General features: G+C 41.1%; 1 protein-coding gene across 3 annotated transcripts; it reads right to left on the bottom strand.

Moving 5' to 3' along the window:
* Positions 1-250: 250 nt before the first annotated feature.
* On the bottom strand, positions 251-20,903 carry PPIC (peptidylprolyl isomerase C). 3 transcript variants are annotated; one of them, XM_075836177.1, is made up of 5 exons: positions 20,736-20,903; positions 14,572-14,685; positions 2,053-2,146; positions 808-992; positions 251-464 (listed from the first exon to the last, which is right to left on the bottom strand). In XM_075836177.1, exons 1-5 carry the CDS (start codon positions 20,847-20,849, stop codon positions 330-332), a joined length of 642 nt encoding a protein of 213 aa, XP_075692292.1. In that variant the 5' UTR covers positions 20,850-20,903; the 3' UTR covers positions 251-329. The 3 variants fall into 3 exon arrangements, with proteins under 3 accessions (XP_075692292.1, XP_075692300.1, XP_075692309.1); XM_075836185.1 differs by lacking the exon at positions 20,736-20,903 and adding an exon at positions 4,169-4,450 and having other exon boundaries at positions 14,572-14,660; XM_075836194.1 differs by lacking the exons at positions 14,572-14,685; positions 20,736-20,903 and adding exons at positions 4,169-4,450; positions 12,527-12,977.
* Positions 20,904-21,971: the final 1,068 nt, after the last annotated feature.

Genomic DNA, 21,971 nt, shown 5'->3' with positions numbered 1-21,971 from the left:
TGGCATGTCCTGTGGGTATGCCATAAATGTGGGAGTTAAGAATACCCCTTTAATCTAAAGTAAGCATGTACACTAATTCTATTCAGATTTCAAGCTCTTCCTGTGATGATAGGTTACATTACTGCTATTATAGCCTGTGTATAAAAAGATGCCATATACATGGCAAGTCTTACATTTTCCATAAAAAGAATACATCTAGATTTGTGCAGCACCTCTGGGTTTTGTTCATAATACTGATGTACACTTAATATCTGATAAACATATTTAACATTTATTTTTCATCCCAATACAAAAAATAGTGCATGAAAAGTTTTTATATTTGTTCTAAACTAATCTTTCCAGCCATCCACTTCCACCACAAATGGTTCCTTCACTGTGACTTGTCCACTGTTGACGATAACACAGTCTTGTAAAGGGCGATCTCCATCATCTGTCTGCTGGAGCTCTAAGCCGTGCACCACGCCCTGGCAAAGGAAAGATGACAATACCAGGTTAGTGACAGCCATTCATTAGGAGGTTGCGGACAGTGTGATAGATAAGATACCATGACAGCCTTGAAACAATAACTTCCCTGAAGCTCCCTAGGCACTAAACCAAATTATTAAAAAAGTGGTATCCAGTATACAAGTTCCATGCAGATCCAGTTTATATCTCTACTTATCGCATGTATATAGGATATGAACACGGAGCTTTATTGTACAATATGTTATACATAAAGCGGTTTTGTATACAGATATAAAATCAGATCACTTCTGTCTAGAAATACTACAAAGCTTTCCTCATGGGATTTTACAAGACAGGCCTTACCATGCCATCTAGGACTTTGCCAAAAACAACATGTTTTCCATCCAGCCATAAGGGTCGAGTTGTGGAGATGAAGAACTGGGACCCATTTGTATCTGGCCCAGCATTTGCCATGCTCACCCAACCAATACCATAATGCTTCAGCTTAAAGTTCTCATCTGGAAACTGGTCTCCATAGATGCTTCTTCCTGCAACACATATTTCAACTTCTTTACATATGCTTTCTCACAAAAAGAATCATTCCGAGAAGGACAAGAATTATAGTTTACACATGTTCTGTTGAGCCCAATGGCAGCAGTAAAGCTGAGTTTATACTCTACTTGAGGATTCCACCAGCATAGGTCACCCGTAACCTACCATTATAAGAAAAACCAACGTATACCTCGATGTAATATGTTTTTTGTGGGATGCCTCTGTATTGAATAGTGTAGTAGACTACACTATTCTATACAGTTAACAAAAAAAAGGTTATGGTGGCGCATACCTTCCCGCCGTAAGCACCGTACCCTGCAGTGTAAACATAGCCATACAGAAAGTATGGGCAAAAATAAACTGCGTCTCTCGAAATTTAGGCCTCATGCACACGAACGTGTGATTTGTGGACCCATTCATTTCTACGGGCCCATGCACACGACCGTCACGGTCCGTGCATTGGCCGGGAGCCCGGACCGCAAAAAGATAGGACAAGTCTTATTACGGGACGCATTTGGATGTCACTCTGCAGCCGTCCGTGCCGCAATCACGGGCCGTGCACATGGCTACAGTCGTGTGCATGAGGCCTTAGGGTTTAAACAATATACGTTTATAATAAATTGACCTTGTGTACATACAGGTAAATTACAGCTTTTGCCTTTTTAGTTGGTTTCTGGCCCACATGATTTTACCCACTAAACCAAGCAGGCTTCAACAATCATGTTCTAACCGTACCCAATATAACAGTAACCCTGCAGCCTGCTGATCTCGGACCCCTACCACCTGATATTTGCAGGCAGGTGTGTGTGGGGAGGTCGTGTACTATACTCCGGGACGCACACAGTGTTAAATAGGATGCAAGGTATCCAGCGCTGCGGTAACCGGAGAATGTTACATTCTGTATCAAACTCAAACCATTCAGTGTGTATGAAATATTAGGATACTTTTTTCATAGGTCTGTACTGCTCGATTTGAAATGCAACATATTACTAAATGCCCCTTAAATGTTTATTTGAGCTGGTCATGAGCAAGAGCTGCGAGTGCTGAAACCTGTACCTCCAGTGCCATCTCCAGTTGTGAAATCTCCTCCCTGGATCATAAAGTCTTTGATAACTCTGTGGAACTTGCTGCCTTTATAGCCATAACCTTTCTGAAATGAGACACAAAGAGTTACTAGTATATCAATAGCAATGAAATCAATAGAAGGTAAGACCTGACCATTGCTTCTGAGGTACAAATTTAGAAAAAGCAAATCGGCCTCGTGTTTGGAATACATGGATTCCAAGTGTAATCTTAGAGGATTGGAAGGACGCGGCTTGCGCTTAAATAGAAACAGAAGTGGCTTTGTGCATATGCGGGTCGCCTGCCAGCCGCTCTGGACATTCTCCTTACAGTGCAGACACTTCCCTCTCCGCACGCTTCAAGGCAGGAGTCAGCTTTCAATTTTTTTTCATTTTTGCCTCTGCATTTCAGCAGCCGGAACTTTTTTATTTTTTCATTGACGTGGCTGTATTAAGCCCTATATTACGCGAGAATTTTTTTTCTTTTGTTTCGGCGATACTTGGGATTACATATAAAATTACTGTGTAATTTATATAAATTTGTTTGCAGCGTGAACATAGGGAAAAGGGATTTTCAGCATTGCTTTTGATAATTTTTTATACCATTTCACACTGAATAACCTGTTAAATCCATTCTTTAGGTTATTTTGGTTGTGTGGATGTCTGATAAGTGTAGGTTTTTTCTTTTTCTGTAAAGTATGTGCAAGTAAATTGATTTTACACTAGATAATCACATTTCATTCATTCTTTTTCTTGCAGACTTCTTTTTTTATTACATTTTTCATGTTTATTTTAAACTTCTAATGTGTGTTAATACATTATGATCTGTGTTACTAAGAAACAGGCTGTGGTTAGGGCAACATTTAGTGTGCCCTAACAGCAGGCATAGTGAACAGACAGCCCTGGGTCCTTTGTGTGTCCCTAAGACTGACTGCACAGTGGTCCCCCAATCCCCTGATTGCGTCACTGGGAAACCATGGCAATCAAAGGGTTAAACGGCCAGGACCGGAGGTTCGTCTGATCCCAGCTGTTAGAGCAGTAGCTCGCCTGTCATTAGACAGCGGAGCACCATCTTCAGGGCAGGACGGAACACCGGTGCAGGGCTTATTCTACAGCGCTGTAAAAACACGGTGCTGTACAATAAGGCCCCTTAACGGCCGCCGTAAAAAGGCATATTGGCGGTCATTAAGGGGTTAACATTCTGACCATTCAGGTTTTAGCATTTTTCAGAAATACTTTGGATAATAAGCGCTGGAATCTGGTTGCTATGGTTAACCAGTGGCTCTAAATATGATAAATCTCCCCATTGTATTATCCATTTAAATGTATTGTATTGTATTGCTCTTCACACAACAGATTTCACATGGCGTTTTTTGTCAGGTAGGAAAAATAAATAAATAAAAAACAGCCAGCGTTTATTTACGCTTTTTTTTTCTTCGTGTTTTTTGCAGCAAAAAACGCCTCAAAGAATGCTCAAAATTAGTGCTGCAGGTTTTTCTGCCTCCCATTGATTTCAATGGGCGCTCAGAGGCGGAAACCGCTTGAAGAAAGAGCATGCCGCTTTTTTTTTTATCAGTGAGCGGCCATAAGCCAGCTGGAAAAAGAATAGCCTCTGTTTTCCATTGAAATCAATGGTGGGTGATTTGGAGCCTTTATTGGCACTAATTCCGATGCAGTTTCCATGTCAAAACCAGCGCCAAATAACTCTGTGTGAACTGACCCTTAAGATGTTCTTAGTGGTTGTTGTTGTTGTTATTATTAATAGAGATCATGAATGTCTTCTATTAGAGGAACAACATCAAGTGTGAATCATTAGGACGGTGAAAAGATTCAATTATGTTAAATCGCAGGAGTCCCTTAGAGTATAGCCATGCGGAATTATTATGGAATGTTCAAAGATTTGGAAAATAATATTTTAAATCTCCATAATCTGACACTATTGCTCGATTCACATCAAGTATAGGCTACATCAGAAGATTTAATTTGGTTAAGAAAATAAATTCTCCAAATGTATCCTTTGACAGTTTAACGTTTGGATACGGTTTCTTGACAATATTAAAAACTGCAGTGTGCCACCCTATTCAATACCACAAAAAAGTATGTTTTCTTACACTGCAAGGACACGGCAGATGTGTACACCGTATTGGAAAGATGATGAATTCAGTTCTCTCTAGCTTGAGTGGGAGGACGTGAAAATAGAACAGTTGATAGACAGTCAGGAAATCTAGTAAGGGAGTAAGTTCAGCAGCAGAGATACAGATGTGAGTGTTGTCAGCACATCTGTGCATTTACAGCCATATATTCAGTCCATGTTAAATCTGCTTATTTCTTGCCAAAATCTGGAGCTGATCCCATCAAAGGGAAGAGGGTAAATACGGCGGTGTGAATGCACCCTGTAAGTGATATTAAAAATAATAGGTGTTAGTAAGCTGCCAAGAACATAGATACAGAGAGGAGGGTCATAATACATAGTCCGAGAAAATATCAGGTAATAAATGAGAAATCTTTATTTTTATGACGACATTATTAGTAAAAAGAGGGAAGGAAATATTTGAAAAAACGATAGAGATAGATAGATATTAGATAGATAGATAGCTAGATATGAGAGATAGATAGATAGATAGATAGATATGAGATAGATATGAGATAGATAGATAGATATGAGATAGATAGATAGATAGATAGATAGATATGAGATAGATAGATAGATAGATAGATATGAGATAGATAGATATGAGATAGATAGATAGATAGATAGATAGATAGATATGAGATAGATAATAGATAGATAGATAGATAATAGATAGATAGATAGATAGATATATAATAGATAGATGATAGATAGATAGATATATAATAGATAGATATATAATAGATAGATAGATATATAATAGATAGATATGCGGTAGATAGATATATAGATATGCGGTAGATATATATGATAGATAGATAGATATGCGGTAGATATATAATAGATAGATATGCGGTAGATATATATGATAGATAGATAGATAGATAGATAGATATGCGGTAGATATATATGATAGATAGATAGATATATGATAGATAGATAGATAGATATGCGGTAGATAGATAGATATATGATAGATAGATAATACAATAGATAGATAGATGATAATACAATAGATGGAGATAGATAGATAGATATATGATAGATATGCGGTAGATAGATAGATGGAGATAGATATATGATAGATAGATAGATAGATAGATAGATAGATAGATGATAATACAATAGATGGAGATAGATAGATAGATATATGATAGATAGATATGCGGTAGATAGATGGATGGATATGAGATAGATATATATTAGATAGATAGAGATATAGATAGATAATGTCAGAGCCATAGCTTTGTGTACAACCACAAGAGTAGAGGCCCCTGGGACAAGAGTAATTGGACACGACAGAGTTATGGGACCATAATAATACTTTCATTATCCCTCATTCCACTGAATGTAAAATAGTCTGGATCTATGTTTTTTTTTAAAATAATAATTAAAGGGGTTCTCCAGGCTTCTATATATAAAGTTAGTTGAAGTAAGCACATGAAGGGTACACACTTTGTACTAGAACATCCCTGAAAGCAAAGCTCTATGGATACTGTATGGGAACAAACTGCATTCTATGTAGCTTTGTACCCAAAACTAAGGCACATTGACACCAGCGTGATAGATTTAAATGCGTAAAAAAAGTGCGTAAATCTGGTCCGTGTGTGTTGCGTTATGCATCAGTGTGCTTTGCGAGTGGCATGCCTTTTTCACTCACTCGCAAAGCACTTCTTGTTTTTTTTTTTATGGAATTGATGTGCAAATCATGCGCCGCACACGGATGTGCATCCGTGTGCGGTGCGTGGTTTTCACGCACCTATTGGCTTCAATGGGCAGGTAGGTGCGTGAAAATGCACCAATATAGCGGACTCTCGCTGCGTGAAAATACCTGCATGTATAAAACGACCACATTGAAATCAATGGGTTTGTGTGCGGTGCGTGATTTCCATCCATAGCACACAGACAAGATTCACGCTCGTGTGAATGGGCTTGACTCAAAGAATCCCTTTAAAGAAGTTGCATAAGATTAGAAAATAAGATCCTTTCTTTCCAGAAATAGCTCCCCTCTTGCCCACAGGTGGTATTGCAGCTCAGTCCCATTAAAAGTTTGGTTCCGAATCTCATACATATTTTATATATGCCCATATTAAATAAAAAAATAAAAAAAGGAAACCTTCCCTGTAATCCTCTGCATCAGACAACTACATGAATCAGCGTGAGCCCCAAATCGGATATTTCAATGGCAGACTCATGTTTGATTTTAGTCCCTGTAACATGTAGTTGCTATTTTACTTATGTGTTGAATACCAGTAGAAGAATTTGGACAAGTTCCAAAGTCAACTTGTGGAAGATGAAAAGACTCGCCTGGGGTGTCCCTCTCATAGAGGACCTGTCACCTCTCCTGACGTGTAAATACTTTACTCCATAAACTAAGGGTATGTGCACACACGAAACAAAAAAAGTCTGAAAATACGGAGCTGTTTCCAAGGGAAAACAGCTCCTGATTTTCAGACCTTTTTTAATCAAAGTCACGTTTTTTCGCTGCGTTTTTGGAGCGGTTTTTCTATAGAGTCAATGAAAACCTGCTCCAAAAACGTCCCAAGAAGTGACATGCACTGTCTTTTTACATGCCGTTCTTGAAAAGCAAGGCGTAAAAAAAACGCCCCGTCGGAACCGAACGGCGTATTTCCCATTGAAATCAATGGGCAGATGTTTGTAGGCGTTCTGCTTCCGATTTTTCAACCTTTTTGGGGACGTTTACGGCCCGAAAAATGGCTCAAAACGCTCTGTGTGAACATACCCTCAGGGTATGTTCACACGGCAGCGTCCGATATGGCTGAAATTACGGAGCGGTTTTCAGGAGAAATCCGCTCCGGCTTTTCAGATGTAATGGCATGTTGCAGGTGCTTTTCGCTGCGTCCATTACGGACGTAATTGGAGTTGTTTTTCCATGGTGTCAATGGAAAACATCTCCAATTACGTCTCAAGAAGTGACAGGCACTTCTTTGACGCGGGCGTCTTTTTTATGCGCCGTCTTTTTTACGCGCCACGTAAAAAAAATGACCATCGGCACAGAACATTGTAAAGCCCATTCAAATGAATGGGCAGATGTTTGCCGGCGCATTGGAGCCATATTTTCGGACGTAATTCGAGGTTAAAATGCCCGAATTACGTCCGTAAATAGGGCGTGTGAACATACCCTAACAATTCTGGAGCATCTTTTCTTAGTATGAATAAATAGACAACAGAGTGTTACCCTTCTCCTTGTCAATAGGATGTGTCCCTACACAGTCTGACACTGTCCAATCAGAGCTGATAGTGTCAAGGAGAATGACAATGACCAGTTGCCAATTTATTCATCCATTTCAAACCTGGCAATAAGTGTTCAATTTTCTTGCAATGCCACCTTAGGAGAAATTAAGCATTACATAAAGCCCATTCATATACAGTAGTGTAGTTTAAAAAAAGCGCAAAAATCATAATAACTTTTATTTGCCTAAATGCAAACGCACTGGAAATACTACACATTCAATTCCAAATCAAAATAATAACAACAACTGTTATCTACTTTCTGTAATGGATTAAAAAAATAAATAGAGAAAACTGAATATTCGGCGATTTAAAAAAAATATTAGTGCCAGCATTTTTCTTTAAAAACTCAAAAATTTAATGTATAAACTGAAAAAATGTTTCAGATTTCACTTTACTGAACAAGTATTTTGGGGCATAACCATTGTTTCCAGTACACCCCTCATGACAGCACCACAGGAGGTTGCCCTATTGACCTCTATAGGGACAGGAAGACAGAGGTTAAAAGGCCCCTCCTACCACCCACTTGCCAGTGTTCTTCCTGTCACTACAGGGTCAGGAGCAGAGAGATCGTTCCTGGAATATTCGGGCAGGGGGCGAGATCAGGGAGTCCACGTACTTTCCCTTCTATTCCACCTATGTGCCTGGGCTAAATACCTCTCTGACAGGAGGTCCCTTAGCTCCCAACCGAAGCGCCTACCTTAGGAATCCTAGGCTGGATTCCGGTAGCGTGCTGGTTCCCAAGTCCAGGCTTCGGCCGAGGGGCTGCGAGATCCATGCGGGGACCGGGATCTTCATAGGTTGGGAGCGTCGGAAGTATCCTAGTCAGCGGCCGCTTAGCCAGAAGCGACGAGTCGCCGGCTATGACTTGGCCGCATCTCAGGGAGTAGCCGCATCACCGGAAATGATGCCGGTCTACTTGCAGTCCGCAGCCATCTTGGAAGGCGGGAAATTCAAAAAACGCCCGCATATAAAAAGGACCCGAACCGGTATGTCTTAGAGCGAATACGTCGAACGTGGATTTATATATATACTGCCTTAGAGCATATATCTTTTGACTTGGATATTGGATTATCTGCTTGTTGCGGTGATAGCACAAAAAAATACTCTTCATTTCAAGAGAATTCAAAAGCAGACTTCTCTTTGATCCAGAAGACCTGAAACCTTGGGATGAGATCCCAAAGGTTGATGTCCCGGTAACTAAGGTTGCTAAAAAAAAACGCAATCCCCTTTGAAGATTCCTCTCAGTTAAAGGACCCCATGGACCGGAAAGCAGACGGACTGCTGAAAAGAGCTTGGGAATCTTCAGCCGCTTTAATTTCCACAAATATCGCTGCCACGTCTGTAGCAAGTTCGATGTTTATTTGGTTAAACCAACTGGAGGCCCATTTAATGATGACAACGTCAAGAGAAGATATATTAGAATCTCTACCCTTACTAAAAATGGCAACGAGATTCTTGGTAGATGCATCAGCCAAATCTATTAGATTGGCTGCCAGGAATGGCGCTCTGTCAAATGCTGCTAGAAGAGCATTGTGGCTCAAGATGTGATCAGGAGACACGAAATCTAAAAACAAGCTGTGCTCCATCCGATTCACAGGATCCCTGATGTTTGGACCACTCCTGGATAACATGATGGAAAGCGCAATGGATAGAAAAAAGGGGTTGCAGAAGAGAAACCTAAAAAAAAAACCTCAGTTTCGTAAGTTTCGCCAACAGAGGGGGAAACAGCTTTACAGAACTACAGAGGTAAAAGGAGAGTCGGGCTGCTGGAGTTACCCCAAGGGTGGAAGGGGGTCGAGGATATCTCCTCAACCCCAATAACTCATTCCAGCCCTCAAAGCAATGACGCCAGAAGTGTAGGGGGAAGACTCCTACACTTTTATACCAAGTGGACCAGAGTAACCCAGAACCCTTGGGTTCTACAAATTATAGAAGAGGGGTACAAGATAGAGTTCTCCTCCCTTCCACCGGAGGATTTTCTATTAACCAAGTACCAATAAAGATATCTCCATCAATTTTTCATCTTGGACGTCTGGAAACTTCTACAATTAAAAGCGATTACTCCGGTAACCAACAACGAAAGATTCAAGGGCCACTGCTCAAAGACTCTTCTTTGTCAAAAAACGAAATGGTTCTTACAGGACTATCATCAACCTGAAAATATTGAACAAATGGGTGAAATGTCAGAGGTTCAAAATGGAGTCTATCAGATAGACTACTCTAATAAGGAAAGAAGCATCAATATGTACGATAGATTTAAAGAATGCGTACTATCACGTCCCTATCCACCCAGCTTACCAAAGATTCCTCAGATTCGCGATTCAGGACGGTCCTTCCATTCTTCACTTCCAGTTTGTCTGTCTCCCCTTCGGCATTTCCTCTGCCCCCACAATATTTACAAAAACTATGGCAGAGATGATAGCATTTTTCAGGAGTCAGTTAGGAATCCCATACCTAGGCGATTTCATGCTGACAGCAGATACTCAGTCTATACTAAACAACCATGGGTTACAGGTTCTTTCCCTACTACAGGAATTGGGATGGATAATCAATTTCTAAAAGTCAAGTCTTCCTCCCGAAAAACAGAAGATCTTCCTAGGAGTGCTGTTAGACTCCTCCCTCCAACATTCCTTCGTCCCAAGGGAGGAACAAATAATTCTACAGGCTGAAGAGAGGAAATTTTTGGGGAAAAACACCTGTTCCATAAGAGAAGGAATGTGGATGTTGGGTTTGATGACGTCTTGCATACAGTCCATTTCCGCTTACAGAATTTAATTCTGTCCCAGTGGGATCGGAAACAAGACTCCTTGAATTCAAAGATTCAGCTTTCCAAGGCAGTGAAGTCATCTCTCCACTGGTGACTCTGCCCAAACATCATAAGCAAGGGGCTCTCATGGAAAACTTCTCCTTATGGGGTAATTACCACAGATGCCAGCGAACATGGCTGGGGGTCGGTGGTCCAAAACAGGCATTTTCAGGGCACATGGCCTACTCAGATGAAGATTATGTCCTCAAACTTCAGAAAACGAAAAGCCGTATGGTAAACATTCAGAAAAGCTATGCCCATCATAAAAGGGATGCACGTAAGAATCTTATCGGACAACAAAATGGCAGTGTCCTTTCTTCGCCATTGTGGGGGACGACAAGACACGCTCATCTTCAAGCCCTCTCTGCATAAATCTGCAGTTGGGCAGAAGAAAATGTCCAATCAGTCTCTGCGGTCCATCTAAAAAAAATAAAATAAAATAAAAAAAATCGGCAGACTTCCTAAGCCGGAAGAAAATAGACCCCGGGGAATGGTCCCTGAACATAGAAATTTTTCAGTCTCAAAAGGTGGGGTTATCCCCAAGTAGATCTATTCGCCACAAGCTAAATCTCCCAGGTAGATGCATTCTTCTCCCTAAATCTCAGAGAGAACCGATTAGGAGTAGACACATTATCCCAATCCTGGGACATGGATCTGGCTTATGCCTCTCCTCCATTTCCTCTAGTACCAGTCGTGTTAGGCCATATTCACACGACAGGGTTTCCCCTCGGCCACAGTAGGAAAAATAGACCCCAAATGGGGCTATTCACACGACCGTTTTGTTGACGGCCCGTCAAAAAATGGGTCAAGTCTATGGGGCCGGGTAATACACGGCCATCACTGGAATGTGTTCCGAGTGAAGGCCGTGTCTTCCGTCACTCGCTCTCTCCTTCTCCTCACAGTGCGAAGTGCATGTGAGGAGTAGAAGGAGGGTATTGTTTTGCTCCCTGTAGGAGCGGAATCCCCAATCCCCGGCCACAGCTTCGGCAATGCTGTTGCCGGGGATTGGAGATTCTGCTCCAGGAGAAGTCCCTGACTTCACTTTCCATATATGGACACAGTGACTTGAAGCGGAATCCCCGGCGCTGTGGTCAGTGTTTCCGCTGCAGGAGTAGTCCCTGACTTCACTGTCCATATACCGACATTGAAGTCAGGGACATCTCCTGGAACGGTGGAACTATCTACAGAAAGGTGGGGGGGGGGGTGCCATCCATGGGGGGGTGCTGTGTAGAACTACCTACAGGGGGCTGTGTGCCATTACCTACAGAGGGCTGTGTGCCATTACCTACAGGGGGCTGTGTGGCAATAAAATGTACAAATAAAATTCATCAGTTTTTTAAAATGGACAGGGAAAAAAACCGGATCAAAATCGGCCCTTAAAAACAGAAACACGGCCCGGAAAGGATGCAAAACTGCGAAGAAAAACGGACCAAAACGTCCGTTTTTATCGGCCGACACTCGGACCCTCTCGTGTGAATAGAGCCTTAAGGAAAATCCATGAAGATTTGACAAAAATCCATCATTCTTCCCTACTGGCCAAAAAGAAACTGGTTTCCAATCCTAAAGTACCTGGCATTGGAAGACCCCATCATGCTCCCAGTCAAGAAGAAACTTCTTTCCCAAGGTCCATTATTCTTTCATGGAGTAGAAACTTTGAAGTTGTCAGCTTGGATCCTGAAAGGCAGATCCTGAGGAACCACGATCTGTCAGACGAGGTAATTTCAACTATCTTACTAAGCCATAAAGAAGTTACCTCGAAAATCTATCTAAAAAATTGGAAGAAATTCTGTTCCTGGCATGGAGACCCAGGACCAGACCCCTTTCTTCCTAAAATCGCGAAGATCCTAGATTTTTTACAATCAGGATTTAAAAAAGGGCTTAGCCCTAATACCTTAATGCAAATTTCAACTCTAAGCAACTTTTTCAATACTCCCTTAGTTGAACATAGGTGGATCAGAAGATTCACTCAAGCAATTTCTAAATTGAAACATTCCCTAAAGAAAATCGGTACCTACCTGGAATTTAAATGTAGTTCTAACGGATCTTTGCGATCCTGCCTTTGAGCCTCTTGACTCAATTAATATACATTTATTTTTTACCGCTAAAATCTGCATTTTTAGTCGCTCTTATATCAGCGAGAAGGATTAGAAAAATCCAATCTCTTTCGGGTCATTAAACCCTACCTAAAAAGTCAAGAAAACAAGATCATTCTAAAACTAGACCGTTTTATTCCGAAAGTGCCTACTGCCTTCCATAGAGACCAAGAAATAATTCTACCTTCCTTTTGTCCAGATCCAACAAGAAGGAAAGTTCCATTGCCTTGATGTCAGGCGAACAAGTCTTCATTATCTGGATAGAACCTCCTCTTGGAGACAAGATAAAAATCCTTGGCAAATTTTAACCTATTCAGGACATGTCTTTTTTTTCCACAACGGGACTATGCTGGGAGTTCTTGCTGGTAACTTGGCTTCACTTAATCGTCTTCTGATTGTAGCAGTACTCACTGGTAACTTCACATCTTCTTTGATCTTCCTGGAGGCGATCATTGGCTCAGCCTTTGCCATCGATCCATTCGAACAGTAGTTTCCCGCTTCCTTCCGCGTCTTTCAGGTTTTGGTTGCCACTTCAAGGCATTTGAGATCATTTTAGCTGAGCAGCCTATAATTTGCTGCACTTCTCTATAAGTCTTTATTTTTCCGTCGATATAGTACTATGAGCGCTTGATTTTTGCTGGACGAGTTGTAGTTTTTCGTAGCACCATTTATTTTGCCGTATAATGTACTAGGAAACGGGAAAAAAAATTATTTGTGGGGTAGAAAATGAAAAAAACAGCGATTCCTCCATGGTTTTTTGCGCGCAGTTTTTACGGAATTCACTGTGCAATTAAAACAACATGTTAACTCTATTCTGTGGGTCAATACGATTACGGCGATACCAAATATATATAGTTTTTTCTATATTTTACTACTTTTACATGTAAAAAAGAAAATTTATTCTGCGTCGCCAAATTCCGAGAGCCACAACTTTTTTATTATTCCGTTGATTAAGTGGTACGAGGGCTTATTTTTTGCGGGATAAGCTGTAGTTTTCAATAATACCATTTTGGTGTACATGCGATGGTTTGATCACTTTTTATTTCATTTTTTGTGGGATATTAGGTGACCAAAAAATAGACATTCTGGCGTTTTACAATTTATTTTTTTTACGCCGTTCACCGTGCGGGTTAAATAATGATATATTGTAATAGTTGAGACTTTTGCGGACACAGCGATACCAATTATGTGTATTTATTTATTTTTTTACTATGCTCTAGGGGGAAAATGGGAAAAGGGGTTTTTTTTTACACCAAAAAAACTTACTCATTTTAACTTTTTTTTATTAGTCAACCAGTGATCGTTAGATCGCTTGTACGATATACTGCAATACTAGTGTATTGCAGTATATCGTGATTCTGACAGGCAACTATTAAGCCCTGCTGGAGGCAAGGCTTAATAGGTGTACAAAGATGGCGGACCTGGGGGCGTTCATTAAGCCCCCAGGCAGCCATAGCAACCATCGCCCCCCCGCGATTGCGTTGCGGGGGGCGCGATGAGCTGTTAGAGGGGGTCGTCCCCCTCTTTCTGACGATTTAAATGCTGCGGTCAGTATTGACCGCAGCATTTAACGAGTTAAACTAGCAGGATTGCGCTCGAGCGCGATGCCGCTAGTTACTCTGAAGTGTCGGCTGTAACAAACAGCCGACACCGTCATCGTATGGAGCGAGCTCACTCCGTGAGCCCGCTCCATAATTCCCCTACACGACCTTGGCGTATTGATACGTCAAATGTCGGGAAGGGGTTAAATAAGGGCCAAAATGGACACCTGTTATTCCACAGAATTCATGACTTCACCAATTGAAGTCCTCACTGCTATTATTTTGAACAAGCCCCTTTCACTTAATGATTCCATTTCTCAGAATGAGCGGCATGCAGGTCCTAATTGTTGGCTCTGGGTTTTTTTCTACTAGACTTACAAGTAAATTATTTGCTATGTAGATATATCACTCCTACCAAAAACCTTGATTTATCAGGTTAATGATGTTGGACGGCTAATTTTTTGAACACTACTGTAAATGGGTTGTCTGTGTAATGCTGTACAGGTCCTCCTGAGTGAGACGGACGGACTTTGTAGCTGCGTTTCACGCTGTCCAAGAGATGAGGATCCTGAACAGAAGACCCCCTCTATTAACTCAAAATTTCCCAATAGGGTGTATGAAAATGGGTTTTCTAAACTGGACAACCATTTCATCTTAAGAATCTTAACTGTGTAAATAAAACACTTACTTCTCCAGTCGCTAATGTAACAAAGTTTTTCACCGTTTTTGGGACCACCTTTCCGAATAAACCAATGACAATACGTCCAGCATTTCGGTCTCCTATTTTTATCTCGAAAAAAACCTGTCAATAAAAACACAGTTACATGAGATCAAGAAGAATTTTCATAAAAACACAGTAGCCACAGGCCAGGGATGTCTCAGGGAAAGACACATTACCGGCAGCATCTTCTCACCTGTCAGGGGAATGTGATGGAGAGGGGAGATCGTGTTCCTGCAATGTTCATGAAAGTGACACCAAATATGTAATGAGTAAAAGGTCTCACTAAACTTTTAAGGTCACATTGTTTGCAATCTTAGCAGTTTACCCCCAAGCCTTCACAGCGTGGACATTCCAGGAATAGGGAACTTCTCAGTATTCATGTTTAATAGATCAAGAAGAGAGGGTCGTACTTCATTCTGCTTTGGTTGCTTGGCTGATAACAGAATTAATCTGTATGAAGCCACATCTCTTTCATATTTAGCATGTCAGTAAATGCAATGTTTGTCAGTAAATGTCAATTTAGAATTTTGAAGGGGTTGTTCAGGATTAAAATAAAGAATCTTGTTTTTTTTCCTAAGAACAGCGCCACACTTGTCCATGGGCCGTGTCTGGTATTGCAGCCCGTTCACTTTGCTCATATCAGCAATAGACAAGACTTGAGGACAGCATCCATATGGCAAAAAAATATCTGCGTGCTTGAGAAAGACTCCTGCGGAGTCGAAACGTAGCTTTATTGATATATTTGGGATGTTTTAATAAATGCAGATATTTTTTTTGCCATATGGATGCTGTCCTCAATTTTTTTATACCAATTACCCGTCTGGATGGGATTTCTGGGCTTGGAATTTGCATCTCTCTCTCTAAATTGAAGTGGAGTAAACCGGAGTGCTGTGGAATATCTTTTACAAAAGCAATGGACATGACATCACTATGGATGACACCACGGCCATATTGTCTACATATGGCTGCTGCGTTTTACCAGCGGGGGCCCGGAGTAGAGTTTTCAATGCATATATACTGCAGGGTTCATGTAGCATTGCTCCAGCATGAAAACTGAGTGATTCCTGGAATTACTTTTATTGGAAAATTGCTCATAATGCAATTCTCTAAAATAACGCCAGAACAGAACTTCACTAAGGAATAGTAAAATAGACTTTTTTCTTGACCAACATACTTTTGGTCGGAGTCTCGAACACTAGCTCTATCCCTGAGAAGGTGGCATTTGCTATCAGCAATATATGTGGGGCTGCAGTACTTTATATTGGACCAGGGATTATTTATTTAGGTTTCCATCTGGTTATGTTACCATAGGTTCATATTTGGATGTCACATAATTTGACTTCCTTTTTCTCACCTTCTGACACATATAGCACATGGCACTTTATATATAACAGGGGTTGTTTGTATTAATTTTGTCTATTTTTGTACCTACAGTATATAATTTTCATCTGTGATCTTTCTATTTTTTTATTTTGTTAACTTGTATATTGCATTAATAGACATACATTTTTCATTTATTGCTCCATCTAGGCTTTATTATGGGTTTGTACTTTTAACTTGTTTTGTTACTTGTTTTTAACCCCTTCCTGACATCCGCCATATAAATCCGGCACTGTCGGGCAGGGGTTCCCGCAAAGCGTAGTACATCACGGTGATCGTGCGGGCTCAGGAGCGGAGCCTGCACCATCACCGCCGGGTGCCAGCTGTGTGTTACAGCTGACACTCTGATGTAACGGCCAGGACCGGAGCTAGTCCCTGTTCCGGCCGATTAACCCCTCAGATGCTGCGTTCCATAGGGATCGCACCATCTGAGGTGGTTTTAGCCACCGCCACCACAGAAACGTGATCGCTGGCTTGCCGGTGGCTGCATTGGCAACCGGAGGCCTAACACTGGCTTGCCGGTCTGCCAGCAACGGAAGCCTCTTATGCCCTGCTCGGAGGATGGGCCTAAAAGGCTTCCGATACCGACGACAACATGGCGACGGCTCAGAAGCCGAGCCGGCATCATCAGCAGTGGGTGTCCGCTGTATGTTACAGCAGACACCCCGCTGTATGCTACAGCAGACACCCCGCTGTAACAGCAGGAACCGGAGCTAGCTCTGATCCCTGCCATGAACCCCTTAGATGCAGCGATTGAAAGCGATCGCTGCATCTTGGTGGTTTGTAGCAAATCGGCAGCCCTGCCATGGGATGGCAGGGCTGCCGACTGCTACTATGGCCACAGGAAGCCTAAAAATGGCCACAGGAAGCCTAACAATGGCCTCCTGGTCTGCCATTACAGAAGCCAATTAGGCCCTGCCCAGAGGCGGAGCCTGATCGTCTTGCCGTCAGTTAACAACTGACAGTTCTAATACATTGCACAACATCGGTAGTGCAATGTATTAGAACAGCAATCAAACAGTTGAACCTTCAAGTCCCCTAGTGGGACTACAAAAAAAAAATACTCAAATCGCCCTTTTTCCCTTATCAAGTCATTTATTATTTTTAAAAAAATAAACCATATGCATTTGGTATTGCCACGTCGGTAACGACCTGACCTATAAAAATATTATTTTATCCTGCGCAGTGAACGCCATAAAAAAAAAACATTGCCAGAATTGCAATAAAAAATTGAATCCAAAAATTGAAATAAAAAAAAGTGATCAGAAAGTCGCATGTCATACAAAAATGTTACCTATAAAAACTATATTTCGTCTCGCAAAAAACAAGCCCTCATACAGCTCAGTCGACGAAAAAATTAAAAAGTTATGGTTCTCACAACTTGGCGACAGAAAAAAATGCATTCTTTTTACAAAAGTAATTTTATTTTGCAAAAAGTTGTAAAACATAAAAAAGTGGTATAAGTTAGGTATCGCTGGAATCGGACTGACCCGCACAATAAAGGTAACATGTAATTTATAACGCATGGTGAACGCTGTATAAAAAAAAATTTTAAACGAAAAAAAAAACTATGCCAGAATTGCTATTTTTTGGTCACCTTGCCTCTCAAAAAAAAAAAAAAAAATAGGATAAAAAGTGATCAAAAAGTCATACCACTACGTATATAAAAAAATAAAATAAGTTCAGACTCCAATAAGCCAGGAAAGAAAAATATGCAGTAGTGCCGGCCCGAGGGGAACATATCTTCTGTTTGAGGCAATTTATCAAGGCCCTAAAATTGGGGAACCAGGAAGGGTAGGACCCAAACATATCTGCTGGAAGCGAGGGTGCCCGTATTATACCAGGACAACACTTCCCAGCAAAATTCTCCAAACTGCAAAGGTGCGGAGTGTGGACCAAAAGGGGGATAAGAAACGACATCATTTATCAGTGCGACACCGGCCTGTGCAGAAAGGATTGTGTCACAGCATAACACACATCTATGGATAATTTTACCCCATTATTATACCACCTAACTATGCCCCTGATTACATATGCACCCACATTATAAATGAAATACCAGTAAAACTCCAAACAAAGCTACTACCACGCAAAATCCACACTCCAAAAGACAAATGGTGCTCCCTTCCTTCTGAGTCCTACACTGTGCCCAAACAAGTTTACTTCCACATATATGGCATCGACAAACCCGGGAGAACTCTTTTAACAATTTTTTTGTTACTGAAATGGCATATTGAGGAAAAAAATTGCTATCTTTACTTTGCATCATCCGCAGCGCATTCATTTATGGAAAAGACCTGTGGGGTGAAAAGGCTCACTACACCCCTTAATAAATGCCTTGAGGAGTGTAGTTTCCAAAATGAGGTCACTTCTGGGTTTTTTTTTTTTTTATTATTTCACATCAGAGCCTCTGCAATTGTGAACCAATACTTTGTAAGTCGCCAAATTAGGCCTCAATTTTGCATGGTACTCTTTCACTCCTGAGCCTGGTCGAATGTCCAAGCAAAAGATTAGGGCCACATGTAGGGTGTTTCTAAAACCAGGAAACACAGCATAATAATTAGAGAGCTGACTTTTCATGGTGGCACAAGCTTGGCACCACATATTGGCAGATCTATGGAAAAACTTTAATTTTTCACTCTGCAACATTGAGTGCACACCAATTTCTAGAAAACACCTGCGGGGTTAACATGCTCACTCCACCCCTAGGTAAATACCTTGAGGGGTATAGTTTCCAAAATAAATGGGGTCTCTTCTGGGGGGTTTCCAATGTTTTGGTCCCACAGTGGCTTTGCAAATGCGACATATCGCCCAGAAAGCAATCCAGCAAAATCTGCACTCCAAAAGCCAAATGGCGCTCCTTCCCTTCTGAGCCCTACTGTGTGCCCAAACAGAAGTTTATGACCACATTTGGGGTATTGCTGTACTCGGGAGAAATTGCTTTACAAATGCTGGGGTGCTTTCTTTCCATTATTTGTTGAGAAAATGAACAATTTTGAGCTAAAACTACATTTTATTTTCACTGCCCAATTCGAATAAAAACTATGGTACACATGTGGAGTCAAAATGCTCACTACACCTCTACATTAATTTCTTCAAGTGGTGTAATTTCCTAAATGGAGTAACTTTTGGGTAGTTTCCACTGTACTGGTACCTCAGAGGCTTTGCAAATGCGACATGGTGCCAAGAAACCAATCCAGCAAAATCTGCACTCCAAAAGCCAAATGGCGCTCCTTCCCTTCTGAGCCTTGCCGTGTGCCCAAACAGCAGTTTATGACCACATATCGGGTATTTACATACTCTGGAGAAGTTCCTATTCAAATGTTGGGGGGCTTTTTCCTTCTTTATTCCTTGTTGAAATTGATTATTTTTTTGCTAAAACATTTTATTGGAAAAATGTTAAACATTTTATTTTCACGTTCAACTTCTAATAAAATCTATGATACACCTGTGGGTTCAAAATGCTCACTACACCCCTAGATAAATTCCTTGTGGGTGTAGTTTCCAAAATGGGGACTTTTTTGGGGCGTTTCCTTTGTTTTGGCATAACAAGACCTCTTCAAACCTGACATGGAGCCTAAAATATAATCTAATAAAAAGAAGGCCCCAAAATCCGCTAGGTGCTCCTTTGCTTCGGAGGCCGGTGCTTCAGTCCATTACCGCACTAGGGCCACATGTGGGATATTTCTAAAAACTGCAGAATGTGGGCAATAAAATATTGAGTTGCATTTCTCTGGTAAAACCTTCTGTGTTACAGAAAAAAAATGAAATAAAAGTGAATTTCTGCAAAAATAAAAAATAATTATTTCTAAATTTCATTTCTACTTTGCTTTAATTCTTGTGAAATGCCTAAAGGGTTAAGAAACTTTCTGAATGCTCTTTTAAATACTTTGAGGGGTCTAGTTTTTGAAATGGGAGGACTTATGGGGACTTTCTAATATATAAGGCCCTCAAAACCACTTCAGAACTGAACTGGTCACTGAAAAAATAGCCTTTTGAATTAATTTTTTTTTAAATGTGAAATTGCTGCTAAAGTTCTAATCCTTGTAACGTCCTAGAAAAATAAAAGGACGTTCAAAAAACGATCCAAACATAAAGTAGACATATGGGGGATGTTAACTAGTAACTATTGTGTGTGGTATAACTGTTTTACAAGCAGATACATTTAAATTTAGAAAAATGCTAATTTTTTAAAATTCTCAATTTTGGTGTTTCTCCCAAATAAATACTGAATTTATCGAGTAAATTTTTTCACTAACATGAAGTACAATATGTCACGAGAAAACAATGTTAGAGTCGCTTGGATAGGTAAAAGCATTCTCAAGTTATTACCACATAAAGTGACACGTCAGATTTTAAAATAAAGCTCTGTCAGGAAGTTCAAAAGTGGCCAAAGAGGGAAGGGGTTAATTGATTTAGATCATGGTGTGTGGTTTCTGCGGTCCAATAAAGCATCTGTACATATGTACAATATAGATGGGTGTATGTGAATGTGTCGCTGTTCATGGATCCATCATACTACAGACCTGGCACAGGGAGATGTGAACTGAGCCTGACACTTATGTTCCAGTATAGCTCATTGTAGGATATATTCAGGGCACATGTTGTAGTCGCTATAGAAGGACAGAAACACTCCTCTGAGATCTATGTGCCCTCACCCAAATAATCCTGCGACCTCCCTCCCTCATCCCTGCCACCAGGTGATGCTACCTATGACATTCTATATCTAGCGTCCCCTGCCCATCCATTACCTTGTGGGTGACGGCCGGTCCCTGCTTCTTATAGCACTCCGCCCCTGGTAACGTGTATAGGGTGAAGCACAGCAGCAACGTCCAGTACATCCTCACCACGTCCCCCGGCAACATCTGGCCAGATGACAGGATGGATGCTAAATCCTAGTAGGCTAAAGGACCTTTGATGATGTCATGATCATGTGATCAATCTGTGTGGGTGGAGTCAGGCTTCAGGCTGTTCTGAGGAGATTCGTGTCCTTCTCCATGAATATGTGAATGGAGATGTGTGTGCTGCCTGATCTACACAGCTCTGTACTATGACACACACACACACACACACACACACACACACACACACACACACACACACACACCTCTGTACTATGCTTTATACACACACACCTCTGCACTATACTTTATACACACACACCTCTGCACTATACTTTATACACACACACACACACACCTCTGTACTATGCTTTATGCACACACACCTCTGCACTATACTTTATACACACACACCTCTGCACTATACTTTATACACACACACACACACCTCTGTACTATGCTTTATACACACACACCTCTGCACTATACTTTATACACACACACCTCTGCACTATACTTTATACACACAGCTCTGCACTATGCTTTATACACACACACACCTCTGCACTATACTTTATACACACACACACACACACACACACACACCTCTGTACTATGCTTTATACACACACACCTCTGCACTATACTTTATACACACACACCTCTGCACTATACTTTATACACACACACCTCTGCACTATACTTTACACACACACACACACACACACACACACACACACACACACACACACACACACACACACACACACACACACCTCTGCACTATACTTGATACACACACACACACACACACACCTCTGTACTATGCTTTATACACACACACCTCTGCACTATACTTTATACACACACACCTCTGCACTATGCTTTATACACACACACACACCTCTGCACTATACTTTATACACACACACCTCTGCACTATGCTTTATACACACACACCTCTGCACTATACTTTATACACACAGCTCTGCACTATGCTTTATGCACACACACCTCTGCACTATACTTTATACACACACACACACACACACCTCTGTACTATGCTTTATACACACACACCTCTGCACTATACTTTATACACACACACCTCTGCACTATGCTTTATACACACACACACACCTCTGC

The sequence above is a fragment of the Rhinoderma darwinii genome, chromosome 1, assembly GCF_050947455.1.
Source record: "Rhinoderma darwinii isolate aRhiDar2 chromosome 1, aRhiDar2.hap1, whole genome shotgun sequence".
Taxonomy (NCBI): domain Eukaryota; kingdom Metazoa; phylum Chordata; class Amphibia; order Anura; family Rhinodermatidae; genus Rhinoderma; species Rhinoderma darwinii.
The sequence above is the reverse complement of the archived record's forward strand: the minus strand, read 5'-3'. Positions and strand labels throughout refer to the sequence as shown.